This window comes from Hyperolius riggenbachi, chromosome 6, assembly GCF_040937935.1.
Source record: "Hyperolius riggenbachi isolate aHypRig1 chromosome 6, aHypRig1.pri, whole genome shotgun sequence".
Classification (NCBI taxonomy): domain Eukaryota; kingdom Metazoa; phylum Chordata; class Amphibia; order Anura; family Hyperoliidae; genus Hyperolius; species Hyperolius riggenbachi.
In genome coordinates this window covers 264297026-264313850 of record NC_090651.1, presented here as the reverse complement: position 1 = coordinate 264313850, position 16825 = coordinate 264297026, and the positions used below count along the sequence as shown (strand labels likewise).

At 42.9% G+C, this 16825-nt stretch overlaps 1 protein-coding gene across 11 annotated transcripts in view; it reads right to left on the bottom strand.

Moving 5' to 3' along the window:
• NCAM1 (neural cell adhesion molecule 1) overlaps nt 1-16825 on the bottom strand; it is a 485915-nt gene that overhangs the window by 162160 nt on the left and 306930 nt on the right. For all 11 annotated transcript variants that reach the window (XM_068240756.1, XM_068240758.1, XM_068240757.1 and 8 more), the window contains exon 2: nt 1063-1137. In XM_068240756.1, coding sequence (XP_068096857.1) covers nt 1063-1137 — 75 coding nt within the window. The remainder of the gene's footprint in view (nt 1-1062; nt 1138-16825) is intronic.

Genomic DNA, 16825 nt, shown 5'->3' with positions numbered 1-16825 from the left:
CCTTTTCATCAACAAAGGGGTTGGGTAATTAGGACTGTTTCTTCAAAGACATTGTGAGTGTCAATGTGTCAAGATCGCATCTCTGACCTCTGTAAATAAGGAATATGAGAAGGGGAGGGGGAAACATGGCAGCTTCTATGCCAGGAGAAATTCCAGTGAAAGAGAATGTGCTCAGTTCCCTTTAAGGATGTGTACAGACTGGCCATTGACTGGAAAATGTTACTACCTTTATGTAGTGTAAGGGTCAACAGCTTTTGGATACCATGATCAGATTGTGTATGTAAGCTCTCATACTATGTGGAAGTGGTATAATTAGCTAAACAGTGTCCAGTCAAAATTGGATGTGTGTATGTACCTTAAGGGCCCTTTCACACTGGTGCAGCCTACCGCCAGGTCTATGAAAGTCTATGTGGTAGATCACACTGGGTGTGGTGTGGGGCGCCGGAAGTACCCTATCTAGCATGAGCGCATACCTACGTTACCGTGCGGCTCCTGCGGCGACCTGCTGCGTATCGGAAGTCATGTAAGTCTATGACAACACGCAAGTTTTAAAACATCCTCCGCAAGTGTTAGACCTTGCACATGCTCAGAACTGTATTTTACCAATACTCTTTATGCACGTCATCAATTTAGAAGTGAGTGCTAGAGTGTATCACTTCCTGATTGGCCTGCTGCCTCATATTAACATAGTAATCCCCGAAGGCTGTTTTTGGTGTTGCGGTGCGGTCCTTGAACCGCTCTGCTAATGCCAAAATCCAGTGTGAAACCAGCCTTAGGCTTTCAATGTACAATAAGGTGTGTGGAGGTGAACTTTCAAATGCTGCACTGCTCATGCCTTGAATAAAGTCACCGGCGGCAGCAAAACATATGGGGATCATAATTCCATTGATGGCAATAATATGGCAATATTGTTTATAGGTCTCAGAATAACCCTTGTGCATTAGGGAATGCAGTATGTATGACTAGGTGAAATCAGTGCCCAACTGGTAGGGTAGTTTTAAGGGAACTTTTGTAGGGTTGGTTTAACTCCTATTACCTTATATGAAATAGGCCAGTACATACCTTGACATAAGAAGAACTTGGATTCCCCGAGGCCTATTTCTCCTTGATCAGGAACAATGGTAACTTCTAAAGCAGCTGCAATAGAAAACAATGTGATGTTAAAAGAAAAACATACATCATGCATATAAATGCCCCTTTATATTCACATTACATTGATTGGCAATTCATTTCTGAGAAGCTAAAGGCTGTTCTCGTTAAGGAACGAGTGCACTTTGAACACACCTCAGCCCTCTTAATACATCTAAGCAAAGCAAGGCAGTTAGCGGATCCAACCGTGCACCTTCTTCCTTATTCTCGCTGATCCTGAGCAGCTCTAATGGGAACTTCAACAGTTTTGCCAATTAAATTTCCTCATCTGATAAGTGAGACACAAGTTCTATCAAAAAAGAGTATTTCTGTAATCTTTCTGAAAAGGTTCTCATTTATCTAGGTCAAAAATAAGGAAGTTGTAACTGGTCAAAAGGTGTCCCGTTGAAGCTACCATATTTTCTTTGGTTATCTCTGTAATCTTTTGCAGCAACATATTTCCCAGAGAGAAAAGAAAAAAAAAAAGAAACAGCGCACCACCTAATCATATGGAATCCACTAGTAGCAAAATAAATTGTGGTAGTCTCAGAATGAACAAATACAAAAAAACCACAAGGGCCAATTTCCACAAGGGGACAATTTCCCCAGAGACACCCCCCCCCCCCCAGTGGCCCCCAACGTGTGCCCCACGGGGTCCCTGAACCATTTCAGGCAGGTTTGCAACTCACGTGTCCCGCCACACTGCTTTCATGCTCCCCATCTTCATCCCCGCTGGATACCTCTTTTCCATGACCTGCTGCATGTCATTACGCACATGCCAGGTCACTGAGAAGACGGCGGGAGCAGGGATGAAGACGGAGCATGGACTGAGGAGTGCATTGGACAGGTGAGATTCAATGCTACAATCCACAAATAATGCAGGTGCCTTGGGGAGCATGGATCAGGGACCCTGGAAGCTGAATGTGCTGGGCGGGCCACCCCCTTCCCAGGTTAGTTTTCCCCAGGGCCCTACTGGAGCTAAAGCCCTGCAAAGGGGAATAACACACCCTACAAAAAAAAACACCACTTACATGCCTAAAAACATCTGTCAATATTTAACTATAGCTGAACTATTCAATAAAAGAAAGCAAGGAGTAGTTCAAAATTAAATCCATTGAAGCACTCACCAGCATCCATCCCTTTGTATTGTAAAAACAGGGAAGTGTATTCAGAGCTTGTTCTCTCATAAATTGCAACAATTCAGCAACATACAGTATATCATTACTACTATTATGTCAGAGCTATATAGCGCATTTACACACATGCTGTGACACCCCTGAGTACACATCCAAATGAAGCGTTGCCTGGCATGGCAATGGAATGTAGTTTCTTTTTCACCATATCTTTTCTCTTATCTCCTTAGCTTTTCTTTGCTATCTTTCCTCTACTTTATTACTTATTTTAGCAAAGATATAAGAATGGATTCAGAAGATAAATGAAAACAACCTAAGTTTAATATTCACTGAAGAATACTGAATACATACATTCCTATTCTTGTGCACCTTAAACTGAATAGTGTAGTTGAATGAGTGCATATTATGGCTTTGGCGCATGAGTCGGGTGCTATATGGTGCCACCAATAAAGATACTGGCCATTTACATGATCAATATTTTACTATGCACCTACCTAGCACCCCCCCCCCCCCCCCCACACACACACACACACACACACACAGCACCCAAATGACCGCTATCGTAGTTGACTGTATACAAAATAGGCAATCAGCTCCTATGATGTTCCTTCTCTGCATAATATCTTATCATACACCATTTGGTTAAACATTGATCCCAGATTCACTTTTTAAAGATTTGGGAAATAAAATGTTGCTGTTTTAATCAAATAGTGGTTGTGAAGCGCCTGAATACCTTTCTGAGGAAAACATATTGATTCTATTGTTGTAACTTGGATGCTGCTCCATCCCTTGGTGACTAATCCGGACCCAGGCATCTCAAGTAGATGTGAGCAGCACTATAACATTCTCTATTTTACACAACAATATCTGATCAGCTTCTTCTGTAGCCAGTCATTTACTAGTAATATATCAGGCGCTGATTACTGATACTTTCTAAAGCCATTTGTTAGACAGCTTCCAATCCCTGCACTCAAATCACCTGTGAACATGCTAACTATATGAAGCCCTTAAGGGCTCTTTCACATCAGAGCTTGCGTTGGAGAACACTCAAAGCATACGTTTTGTTGTATGCGTTTTAGTGCGTTTTGATATGCGTTGCACTGCAGTGAGTGTGCGTTTTTAATGCGTTTTCAATGCGTTACAGCACATAGGAAAACGCAGGTAATTTTTTTTTCTTTTAGTTTTCAACTTTCTACATTGTTCCTCGGTTGCATTCTGGGACTGATTGCCTGCGTTAACGGATTAAAAACACGCATAGTGTGCGTTTTACATTGACTAACATTGTAACGCATAAAGCTAGCGTCGGCCGAAAAACTGCCCCTGGGTGCAGTGTAACGCAACGCACAAAAAGGCTGCGTTATATGTGAAAGCTAAAATGAAAGTCTATGGACTTTCATTTCACCTTGGGTAACGCAAACTTTACCCGTTGCGTTGAAACGCAGAAAATCTGCCCTAATGTGAAAGAGCCCTGATAGGTCTATCAGGATGTACTTTCTAAAGTTCCCCTGCCTTGTGTGAGTTTCTGTCATGCACCTCCAAGTTTACTATAAAGAGTGGCTTTTGTGAGCATAAACCAGGAAGTTTCCCGTGTAACACCAGTGCTGCACTTGGCACTAGAGGAGATAAGTGTAAGTATAATGCATCACCCTAGAGGAGGTCCCTGGAAATGTCACCAATAAAAGTAACATTAACAAGCAAGTGAGACCTGGAACATCTGGTGGGAGGCCAGGAAAAAGTACCTCATGGAGCAGGGCCTGGGGACACCATGTCTTGTGTCTACACAAACATGGTTCCTTGGCTAGTTAATATAACTTTACTTTTTTAGGATGATATAGTTATGAGGAAAAAACTTAGATGGGTGATATAATAAAGTGAACTGATAGGAATATTGCTGTGACCTGATGTTATTGTACTTCATGAAAACATTTAATCTTCTAGCTTTCTTCAGTGCCTGATGAATGGCTGCCTTTTGCCATCAGGCTGAGCGTAATTTAGCTAAATTATCAGGAATCCCCTTAAACATAAAAGAAATGTGAACAGAAAGTAAATTGGAAATTCAGAATGATTGAAATGGTTCGCAGAAAGTCATTCTGTAGAAATGACTGCAAGCTGGGTCACCTTTGTGAGGCTCATCAGAATATTGCTAAAAAGAAACTTACTTCAACAAATCCTTTCCTATAGAGTCACTAAGACAAATGCATACCCCCGCTAGCAAGAAGCTAATTAAAATGACTAAAAACAAAACACTTTTTTGGGGAGGAACAATCAAATTCAGTAAAGAACATTAGTAGAAACGCAATTAGTAGAAACTCATACTATTGTTTTATTTTCAAATACCTCTATTTTACATCAAATTAATGCTTTTTTACTGACCAGGAAATCAGATTTCTGGAAGGGGGGAGGGCAATGACCTTCCCCTTGCCCCTCTCTGCACATGTCCATGTATACAGGGCATAAAGATTATACTCCAAAAATAAAAAATTCAGTAACTACTTCAAGTTACACTATCCAGCCAAAGATGTACTCTACCCAGCCACAGCTGAACACTATCCAGCCACAGCTGTACACTATCCAGCCACAGCTGTACACTATCCAGCAACAGCTGTACACTATCCAACCACAGCTGTACATTATCCAACCACAGCTGTACACTATGCAGCCACAGCTGTACTCTATCCAGCCACAGCTGTACACTATCCAGCACAGCTATACACTATCCACCACAGCTACCAGCTACACACTATCCAGCCACAGCTGTACACTATCCAGCACAGCTATACACTATCCAGCACAGCTACCAGCTACACACTATCCAGCCACAGCTGTACACTATGCAGCCAAGACTGTACACTATCCAGCACAGCTATACACCATCCAACCACAGCTGTACACTATCCAGCCACAGCTGTACACTATCCAGCCACAAGAGTGATTAACTTTTAAGTTTCTTCTTCTATTTGTATTAGTTGATCTCATTTTATCCTGCTGGTATATGAAGGACAGTATTTATTTCATCATCATTATGTCTGATTGAACGAATACATTTATACATAATCATAACCAATATGCTGGATATCCGTTACATTAGCCAACGTTATCATTCAACAAGGACAATGGAAACATTATCATACTCAAGCCTGTTGTTTCACTAATTGATTGCTTTTATTTCCTATGAGTCATTGATTTCATCTCCGCCATCCTCCATGATCCATATTCAATGACGGTAACCTCACAGGTAAGCAGCAGTAAAAGCAGGAAGAGACAGAACTAAACTCTGGAAGGGTCAAGGTTGCCGGGACATAGCTGTGAAAGGGCCCAGACTATGAATTATACATTGATGTTCTCCTTTATGTAACAGAAGGCACACACAGCAGAATCATCAATTCAATTGGTTAGTCAAAGAGGAATCTCGGCATATACAGGGATTTCAAACAATGCAAAATGCCAAAAGAGTCATTTCATTATAAGGTGGAAAATAAATACAGTAACAGCAAGATATTAGCTGAATTACACCCCCATTCATTGTGATTATCTGTGGCCTTAGTCAACTTTTCTTCTTGTGTCTAGCGGCTCAAAGTGCACTAAAGATACTGTATAAAAGTCGCTCCTGGCCAGCATATTGATTCTTTGACGGCAAGCATTTACATTACGCAGCATCAGTGTAATGTGTATTGCTGTCCCTAAGCATTCCTGAAAGGTCTAGGGAAAGAGAAGGTATAATGTATCACAAGCCTGGGCCCAGCCTACCTAGACACCATCATAAAAAATGCAAAACAAAAACAAAAAAAACGTACAAGCAAACAAGATGTTTGAGTTAAACGCTAAATAGCGTTATAAGTGTTAAAAATGCAGGGGGACTAGTGTTAGACAGCGGCGTCGGGGGGAGGCAGCGGGACACTGGTGTTAGGCAGCGGGGTGGAGGGAGTAAGATTAGGTGGCGGGAGGATGTGTGCATATGTATGCATTACCTTGTCCCGACCAGCGATCTCACTTCCTCATTTAGTTTGCTGTATTCCTGCACCCAGCCAATCACCATGTGGCTTCAGTCCCCGCGTGATGATTGGCTGGATGCAGGAATACAGCAAACTAACTATGAAGTGAAGGAGCGATCAACGGCCGGGACAAGGTAATGTATGCCTCTGCACACATCCTCCCTCCACCTAATCCTACTCCCTTCACTTCAATTAATTTGACCCTTATTTTCAAGAATTAAAGTTTGCGTTTTTGCATTACTTTCTTATATTCGTTTTTAGTCTAATATATTTTGAAATCGAAAAGAGCACCTTCGATAGGAAAAGGACTTTGGCGAATATTCACAGTCAACATTACTTACAGACACATTTATAATTTCTTATTAGGATGCAGGATTGAAATGGAAAATTGCTTCATAATAACATTAAAGGGACTCCGAGCAGTGCAGAAACTATGGAAAGATGCATATCATTTTAATGCTCACTTTCTCCTCTTTCCAATGATATATAAACCGCTGCCCTACGCCTTTTAGTTTTTGCTATTTTCGCGATTGAAATTGTTCCGGCTGCGATTTCGATCGCGAAAATAGAGAAAACTAAAAGGCGTAAGGCGACGATTTAAGGGTCGCCAGAAAGAGGAGAAAGAGAGCTTTAAAATGACATCCATCTTTCCATAGTTACATTGTATTACACAGGGCGACTTTTTCTGCTGAATGGAGCTGCTGACTTTGAGAAAAAGTCGCCCTGTGTAATACAATGTAACTTTGGAAAGATGGATATCATTTTAAAGCTCTCTTTCTCCTCTTTCTGGCGACCCCTAAATCGTCGCCCTACGCCTTTTAGTTTTCTCTATTTTCGTGATCAAAATTGCGGCCGCGGCAATTTCAATCGCGAAAATAGCGAAAACTAAAAGGCGTAGGGTGGCAATTTATATATCATTGGAAAGAGGAGAAAGAGAGCTTTAAAATGATTTGTATCTTTCCATAGTTTTTGTACTGCTTGGAGTCCCTTTAAGTTGCAAAATAACTTCTTTAACCACTTCGTCCACAGGTCAGTAGATAAACGTCCTCTGGGACTTCATCTAAGCCACAGGTCAGTAGATATACGTCTTGTAGCAGAAGCAGTGTTGTGCAGGATTGGTCTTGCTCCTGTGCATATTTTTGGCACTATTTGATGCAGGACTAATTGGTGAATGGGAATATAAGTTTCCTGAGCTAATGAGATTGATTTTTACTATTAAAAATACTTGTATTTTCTCATTTCATAGTGAAAAACACACTTTGTAGCACTATTTCAGAATCAAATATCTTCACCATAAATTGTGACAGGAACATAATCTAAGTTTTGTGATAAGCGGTAAGAATAGCCAAACAAAATGTGTGTTTTTTATCGACAGTAGCACTTTTTATTTTTAAAGTGGAATTCGTAAAACTGAGAAATATATGTTTTTTCTATTTTTTTCTTTGTTTTCCCATTAAAATTCATAGAAAACAAAATAGTTTGAGGCAAAAAATGGCATACAATGAAAGCCTAGTTTGTCTTGAAAAAAACAATATGTATTTCATTTCTGTGTCATAAGTAGGGATAACGTTATTTCTGATTAAATAGGGACATAGCTAAACTGTCAAAACTGCTCTGGTCAATAAGTTGAAAACAAGGTCTGGATGCGAAGTGGTTAACAGGGATAAATGTTTTTGTCATTTTTATAATAGTAATGGACAAAGTGAAGCTTTTGCAGCAGCTCAGCTCTGCAGGTGGGATGATTTTGTTATTCAGCTACTCTACTAAAACTTCCAGGCTGGACTTTCATGGTGTTCTGGCCCCGGGACAGACAAGCTTTTTTGTTGTTGTAGAGTTCTGGAAAAAAGAGGTTTGTTTTCTATCTTGAGAGATAGTCAGAGCACGCTGACCAGCAGCAGGCTGAGGTAGCCTGCAGAGACAGATTGCTTCTGTTTATCTAGCAGACTGAGTGGCAGGATTTCTTTTTGCCGATTTCTTTCACCAGTTTCTTGTAACAAATATAAGCACTGTAAATAAATATCATACACGTGGACATTATTGCAGAATATCGTGCCTTTCCTGTTTGGATTAAAGGAGCACTATGGCGAAAAATTGTAAAATGTACAATATGTGCAAACATATACAAATAAGATTTGTATATGTTTCCAGAGTAAAATGAGCCATAAATTACTTTTCTCCTATGTTGCTGTCACTTACAGTAGGTAGTATAAATCTGACAGAAGCGACAGGTTTTGGACTAGTCCATCTCTACATGGGGGAATCTCAGGGATTTATTTATTTTCAAAAGCCCTTAGTGAATGGCAGTTGCTCTGTCTAACTGGCAAAAACTGTGTAGGGAGCAGGGAAGCTGGCCAGCATCATTGTTTAAATACTTTTTAGGGAATATCTTTATAAAGAATAAAAGCCTTGCTGAGGATTCCCCATGAAGAGATGGACTAGTCCAAAACCTGTCGCTTTTGTCAGATTTCTACTACCTACTGTAAGTGACAGCAACATAGGAAAAATGTAATTTATGGCTCATTTTACTCTGAAAAGCCATACTTTTTATTTGTATACGTTTGCACATATTTAAAATTTTACAATTTTCCGCCATAGTGCCCCTTTAAAGACCCATCCCTGGAATCCCAAACATCCTGTTAGCATGCCCTTTCCTAAAGGAAACCCGAGATGAAGGTAAAGTGATGAGATTAACAATTGTATCTATCTTCCTACTCCTAAAAATTAGGCTATTCTTCTTTTCCAGGAAAGAGTTTTATTGCTGCATTTCCTCATCAGTGAGCATTAGCTATAGGCGACTAGGTCCCGACTGAAGAAAAAATGTCACTTGCGTACCTGATTGTTAACCCTTTTAGGCAGAAAAAGCCAAGGAACACAGTCTAGTTATTTGTGTGCTTGGCACTGTACATACACTAACACATGTCTATATCCTTATGACACCGTGTGTACCCTTTAAAGAGAAACTGTGACCAAGAATTGAACTTCATCTCAATCAGTAGCTGATACCCCCTTTTACATGAGAAATCTTTTTCTTTTAACAAATGGATCATCATGGGGCTCTGTATGGCTGATATTGCGGTGAAACCCCTCCCACAGTGTGATGTCAGGACCATGGTCCTGACAGTTTCCTGTCATTGCATTGTGGAAAATAACAGCTGTTTACAGCTGGGTCCAACTGCCAAAAAAGCAAGCAGCATCTCCTTCCACTGACATCACCTGCCAGCAGTAAAAATGTCAAAATGTCAGAATGTAAATCAGGGAGAGGAAAGATTTTACAATGGGAAAACACTGACTAAATCATTTATACATAATTATTGTAAAAATGAAGCACTTTTGTTATTACATTATTTTCACAGGAGTTCCATATATATATATATATATATATATATATATAGCTGATACGTTGATGTTACAATTTTTGTAACTTTCTCTTTTTTTGTCACTTTGTTAATTTTCACTTTTTTTTAGATGAGCTTGACAACTTGCTAGAATAATACTTTTCTGGTAGCAAGACAAAGATCACTTCTCTCCTGCTTTTATTTTCCATAAAGAAAAATGTAAAAAAGGTAGAGTATCCTGGGACGGATTCCAGCACAAGACCTCCGGACTGCATATCCATGAAATAGATGTTAAAGCAGGTAGCGTAGCAAAAGGTCACAGTGAAACAAAATGACTCATCAGTAGAATCTAAGTAGAAGGGAAAGGATTTGGAAGTGTAGAGCGCAGCAACGGCACTGACAGCTAGTGAGGCTCCCCTCAGGTCGGAATAATGGGGATCACCATGGTGATGGAACATTGAGTTAAAGGTTTTCTGTCTGTACTGCCTCTCTGATCTCATCTCTAGCTGACTGCAAGTAATTAAGGTTGTACCCTGTGGGATGCTGCCGAAATGACAATATCATACTAACACTGCTCCTGGGCTCACAGATCACTGCTAGGAAAATATTATATGTTACAGGTGGCTCTTTATTCTGTTATTTTCCATCCTAACACAATACGAACCTGTGTTCCTGTACAACCCACACAGTGCTAGCGTCACATGAAATTAAAGGATATTATCCTTATCATCGCTCCGTAATTCAATATGTGATACACAAAAGATGGCACGACGTTATGTGCTTATTACATTTGACGGATGCTGGTTTGTGTTATTCTGGATTGATGGCGGAGTCAGCAAGGAGCGGAGAGCTGTCTGCATACTGTAATTTGTAATGTTCAGCTTGGGGCAAAAATATACTTTAATATATAATAGAGAGGGGGAGGATTAAAGTGAACTCGAGGTGAGAGTTATATGGAGGCTGCCATATTTATCTCCTTTTAAGCAATACCAGTTACCTGGATGTCCTGCTGATCCTCGGTCTCTAATACTTTAGCCATAACCCTGATCAAGCATGCAGATCAAGTGTTTCTGAAAAAAGTCTGTCAAGATTAGCTGTATGCTTGTCTCAGGTGTCTGATTAAGACACTACTGACTAGAAAGATCAGCAGTATTGCTAGGAAACTGGTATTGTTTAAAAGGAGATAAATATGGTAGCCTCCGTATGTCTCTTACCTCTGGTTCCATTTAAAGGGAATCTAAAGATAGTAAAAAAAAAAAAAGTTTACTTACCTGGGGCTTATGCCATCCCTCTGCAGCTGCCCTGTGCCCACGCCGGTTCTCAACAATCCCCTGGTCCCCCGACGCAGCACAGTTTTGGTATTGCCGACTTACAAGTCGATGGCCATTGCGCACTTACATCCTTGTTTGTGCTCCCGGTGCTGGGAGTGTCCTGCCGCGGCGCAGTACAAGACAATCTCTTCGGCGCAGGATGCTCCCAGTGACGGAAGCATGAACGAGGATGGCCCGTGCCGTGCAGGCGCAATGGACAGCGACTGAAAAAAGTGAAACTGAGCCGTGGTGGGGGAACGGAGGATCGTTGGGGACTAGTTCGGGCACAGGGCAGCAGCAGAGGGCTGGCATAAGCCCCAGGTAAGTGACACTTTTTTTTTTTTACTATCTTCAGGTTCCATTAAAGAAGCTGCATCAGGTGTCCATGGCCATCTTTGCACACAGGGTCAAGATAAAAAACAACATCTTCAAGTCAATCATTTTTCAAGATCATGACTGATCTCCTGTTTTTTCATCAGCGGCTTCATCCGGTTAATGTTACATGTAAGAAAAAACTACGAAAAAATTTCTATTTTTTGGTCTTTTCCATAAAGAAAAAATCCAAACAAACCATAAACTCAAATGTTGATCGTTTTGATTACCGCTTTTATGGGATTGCTGGAAAATATTTCACGTTTTTACACAGCTGCACTAAAACAGCATGTAGAGTCAGAACTACAGACCTATCAATCCATTTTTATTTAGCTTGTTTTTCCTTAGGTATATTCCTGACTGAAAGCCAATTAAGTTTGATAACATCGGGCAGGTAATTCCACAGAGCATGGGCTAATTTTGAAGTTGGTTTACTACACTTCTGCAGAAAGGTAACCTGCAGCAATGTGATCGATGTGGGGACAACGGGTCAAATCTCTGCAGCTATGTGATTGATTAGTTAATGAGTTACTTGAGACAAGTGTCCAAAAACACAGGAAGATCATTTCTGATGCAACTGACTTAATTAACCCACAAAAAGACACTGAAGAGAAATCTCCTCACCCTGCTTCCCTTAAACTGGATTTAAAGGTGGTTAAGTGACATCTATAACAGAAGCATAATGACAAATCCTAAACCGAGTTCTAAGACTGTCAGGTGAAAAACATCACTAGATTTACCAAGAGATGTGTTTAAATAAAATGGCTCTCCGCGGGGCATCATGAGTTTATAACAGAACGTCACCCAACGCATCTCCATCTGTAAAGCACACTTTTCACCTCTAAAAAATAAGTGAATCAGGCAAACTGGGCACATGAGGCTTCTGGACAAATCAGCTGTAGTGATTTGCTAGGTACATACCTTACAATTTTCTGGCAGATTTACCTGCCAGATCGATTATTTCCAACACGTCCGACCTGAATTTCGATTGATTTTCTGATCCATTTTCTAATTGATCTCCGTTCACTTCTATGGAAATCGATCAGAAAACCGATCGAAATTCAGATCGGACATGTTGGAAATAATCGATCTGGCAGGTAACTCTGCCAGAAAATTGTATGGTGTGTACCTAGCAACAGACTCTGGCCTCGATTCATAAAGCATTACCGCATGCAGTAATGCAGAAAACCGCTGACTTTATGGATCATTTAGGAAAATGTCAAATCATAAAAGCTATTAAAGCATGGCAAGCTGAAATTACCGAGCAGTGAGGTAAATTACCGACTTGTTTGGTAAACATCTCAACACATGTCAGTAAATGTCAATTCATAAAGACTAGAACATGCGGTAAAGCCCAGAAACAGTACCAGCAGCTTTGGTCTGTAGGAAACAGTGTGGAGACTGTGACTCACAGAAACAGAGAGGGATTAGCTATGACTGACAGGAGCAGAGAGGCAACAGCCTCTGTCTCTTGCAAGTCCCTGTGATAGGATCCAAAGTCTTCTCCGGAGGGTCAAGCTTTTCTACCTCCCAGGCAACGGAGTAGAGAAATCTCAAACAAAAGAGGTTTCCCCATGGCCCTACAGACTTTTAACCCTTAGGTTCCTACTTGAAGATGCAGAGGAGCTAGTGGGGAAATCACCTAAGCATGGCATGTGTAATGTCTCCTGGAAGTTCATTTAAGTGGTGGCAATGTAATAAAATGTTAAGAAAGAAAAATAGAAATATTTAGAGGGAGCAGAGGCAGTATAACAAACATGTACATTCTAAAGGGATGTCTGGGGTGCCTTTTACTTGTGTAATGCCCTCACTGCAGGCAACAGCATGGAAAAAACAGAGACAACTCCACACTGCTCTGCTGTTACCAAACAGGTTTTTGAGAATTTTTTCAGTAAATTACCGAACTTTTACTGCACCTGTGAACATTTTTATGAATTATCATAAGTCTAAAATACCGAATACGGTACTTTAACGACCTGATTTTTTTTTATCGCACAGCACTTTACGAATTGAGGCCAAAGAATTGAAAATATCGGCAAGCCAGTATCATGTAAGTCTATGGCAACGTGCGACTTTAAAAAAAGACAACTGCAAGTTTTACCCATTGCGCATGCACGGAAGCGTATTTCAGCAATACACTTTCATGCATGTCATTGATTCGGTCCCAGGAAGTGAGCATCGCTTCCTGTTTGGCCTGCAGCCAGATGGGTATTACCGCGTATTAATCCCCAAAGGCCTTTTTTCAACCGTGACTGCAGAGATGCTGTGTGAAACCGGCCTTAGACTAAGGCTCCCTGCTCAGGTGAAGTCACACCACATGTTATGCAAGCATTGTGTCGCATACGGTAAAGCATACAGTCAACTATGCAAGCATTGCATCACATACAGTAAAGCATGCAGTCAACTGTTAATGTGTGTTATGAAGTACCGCATGCACTGCGTTTGGATACTGTAGTCCAATGGATCGCATTGCACCGCATGCCCTCTGAAGATTGCATAGACTTACTGTTACAGTGGGATTTTGTGTTGAAATGCCCCCTACGTCGCACCACAACGGCCCACTGTGAACTTTGCCTCATTGCTGTCAGTTATTTTGTTGTATGCAAAAAAAAAAAAAAACCCAAATCTAAAGGGACCCTTGTCACAGGAGCCCTCAGTGGCTGACCGCCCTTAGCCTTCTAAACGGTGCCAGCGCACAGATCGTGCGAACTCTGGTCGCAGTCAATGCGCAGGAACCGTTAAGAATTAGCCGCAGACAACTCAGAAGGGAGCCTGTGAGACACGGGTAATTACAACGTCACCTACTGGTTCAGAGTAAACTGCCACCACCGCGGTTACTATGGGACCGTGGGGCCCACTAACTGACTGACTAATCCTGCGAATAAAACGGTTAAACACACGATATTCTGTCTAGCCAACAACAAACAAACAGTAGCGTATCTTCAGAGACCCGGGATCATTTCTGTGTGTGCTGATAAGCAGGGTAGCGAAACAGTGAATGACTTGGGAAAAGTCGTTTATTCACGCAATATAAATAATTAATATATACAGACAATTATGAAAATCAACAGTTATTAAAACAGTAATAGCCAGTATGAAAAATAAAAGAAGGGAGAAAAATACTTAGTTCCTGGAAAGATGTCCTTATTGTGGGAAGAATCATAAAGTCCTTGGTTTCAAAGTCCAGAGTTCAGAGTTCAGACCAGGTGGATGCCAGCATATCCTCAAGCTGGCATCTGATGAGTGCAAGATGTTTCAGTGTGGAGGACCCTGAGTTTGGGTCCTCAGCCATTCTTATGCCCCTGCTTCAGTAGGAGGGAGTGAGGGCGGGCCCACACACCCCCTTAGAACATGAGATGAGTCCTGCCCTTGTCCTGGAGACCAGAAATCATGCCTTAACCATATATGGGCTCTATCTCACAGAACCGTACAGGTCAGGGCAGATTTACTAATATTTTCAGGTCTGCCTCGATGTACCCAGCAGTCTGATACCAAACATGAGGGGTGGGACCCCTGTGGTACCATTAGGGCACTGTTGAACTGCCTAACGGGCAGTCTTTACCTCAGAAGGTTCTGAAATGTTCTCAGAACCAACGCCAGGCAGGGCCCTACCTGCTCTGTTAGTTTGGAGGGTCTGCCAGCCTGGCAACACAGAAAATATGATACATATAGCAGTTTATGGAATATGAGAGACCCCTGGGATTTATACCAGGTCATTCCCAGGCAAAGGTTCTTTGAAGTTGGCAGCAGCAAGCCACATGTCGGCTCCCTGCTGGGAAAAGGAGTCGGAGTGTCTGAGTTTCCTCACTCTAAATTGGTTCTGTCATGGTGTTTGTCACCTTATACCTGATGGATGGGCCATCAGCACAGCTTGAAGCCAGGGACTCTCTGGGCCCAGGCTCATTAGCATATCAAAAGGGCCAACCAGTATTTAGGCTGGGTCTCTCTCTCTGCTGAGAAAAGACTGCAGCTGCCCCTACACACTCAACCCGGATTGTACCGTTTTGAAGCGCAATCGATGCAGGGAATCGAGTGCGATTGCTTTTTCTTCACGGTCGTCCAGGACGCGCCTGCGTCCCCGCAATCGTCCGTGACAGCCCTCCCCCTTGTCCGTGGCTTAGCCACTCATCCGCAAGATGTGTGGCGGCGCCGCTAACCTGGCTGACGGGCCTCGAGTTGCCGGTACGGCGGGAAAACCTATTGGAGCCTGTGGCTCGGTTCCCCTGGACCGGTCGCGGTCTGCTACCCTCAGGGTTGACCCAACACGGACCGTTCTGGACAGGGCGTTTGCGCCACTGCAGTCGGACGTGGTGCCTGCCGGGACTGCTGACAACGGGCAGTGGGTTGGTTAGGTCAACAGCCAGCCCACGCAGGGTTCCCCTGCTAAGTGGCTGTGGACCTAAGGGAACCCCGCGGGAATCCATGGACCTTCCCAGCTCCTGACAGACGGCACATGCCCTGCAGTAGTTTGCTACATCCCTGTTCATCCGGGGCCAATAAAACTGGTTCCGAATACCGGCGAGTGTCTTGCGGACACCCGAGTGCCCTGTCAGAGGATTACCATGTGCGGATTTCAGCACATGTCCCCTGAACGCACTCGGGACCACAAGCCACTTGGTATTCGCATGGGATCTACCTGTAGGGGGCTGTACAGACTCACTGTACAGTCTCCCACCTTCCCAGTACACCTTGAAAGCGGCCCCGTCTGCGAGGGGCTCAGCGGCTTGCTGCCTGAGCACCTCCAGGCTTGGGTCACTTTGTAGTGCAGCTGAGAATACGGCGCTGTCAGTTTCAGCCAACTGGCTCATGTCACACGAGGCCAGCGGCTGAAAGGTCTCATCCCTGCGGTCAGAGGAGGGGGAGGAGGCCGGAACCCCCTCCACCTGTTCTGAGCCCAGGTTCTGAGCAGTGCAGCTGCGCGGTACTGCTAGCACCGGTACACTGTCAGAATGGCACAGACGGACAGTACTCAAATCATCATTGCATGCAGTAATGATATTGACAGGTATAGACATTTTTTCATTACAGATAGGTTGTACAGTAAACTCAGGTACAGTTACAGCATCATCACAACAGACAGTCTGTACATCAAACTCAGGTGCCTTTGAAGCAGGCACTATTGAACCTGGTACCCTTGAACTGGGCACATTCAACCCACCTCCCCCTGGTGCTCCCCCAAGTGTATAAAGTACCTGGTGGTGGGTGGAGAGTCTGTCTCCTTCCGTGAGCGACAAGGCGGTCGTGGCAGGTTCATAGTAGGACACAAGCTTGCCCAAATCAGTCCCTAGCAACACAGGGACTGGGAGATCCTTCATAACCCCAACAACCCTTTCGTGGACCCCTCCCACTCCCCAATCCAGCTTCACTCTGGCGTGGGCTATGTGGAAAAGGGTGCCCTCTACTCCAGTAAGGGCAAGGGATCGGCTGGAGCTGATGCTCTCCTTTGGCACAAGATGTGAGTGAACTAACGTGATGTCAGCTCCGGTGTCTCGAAATCCGGTGACAACTTTGCCGTTCACTCTAACAAGTTGCTGCTGGTCGGTTCGGTCGCGGAT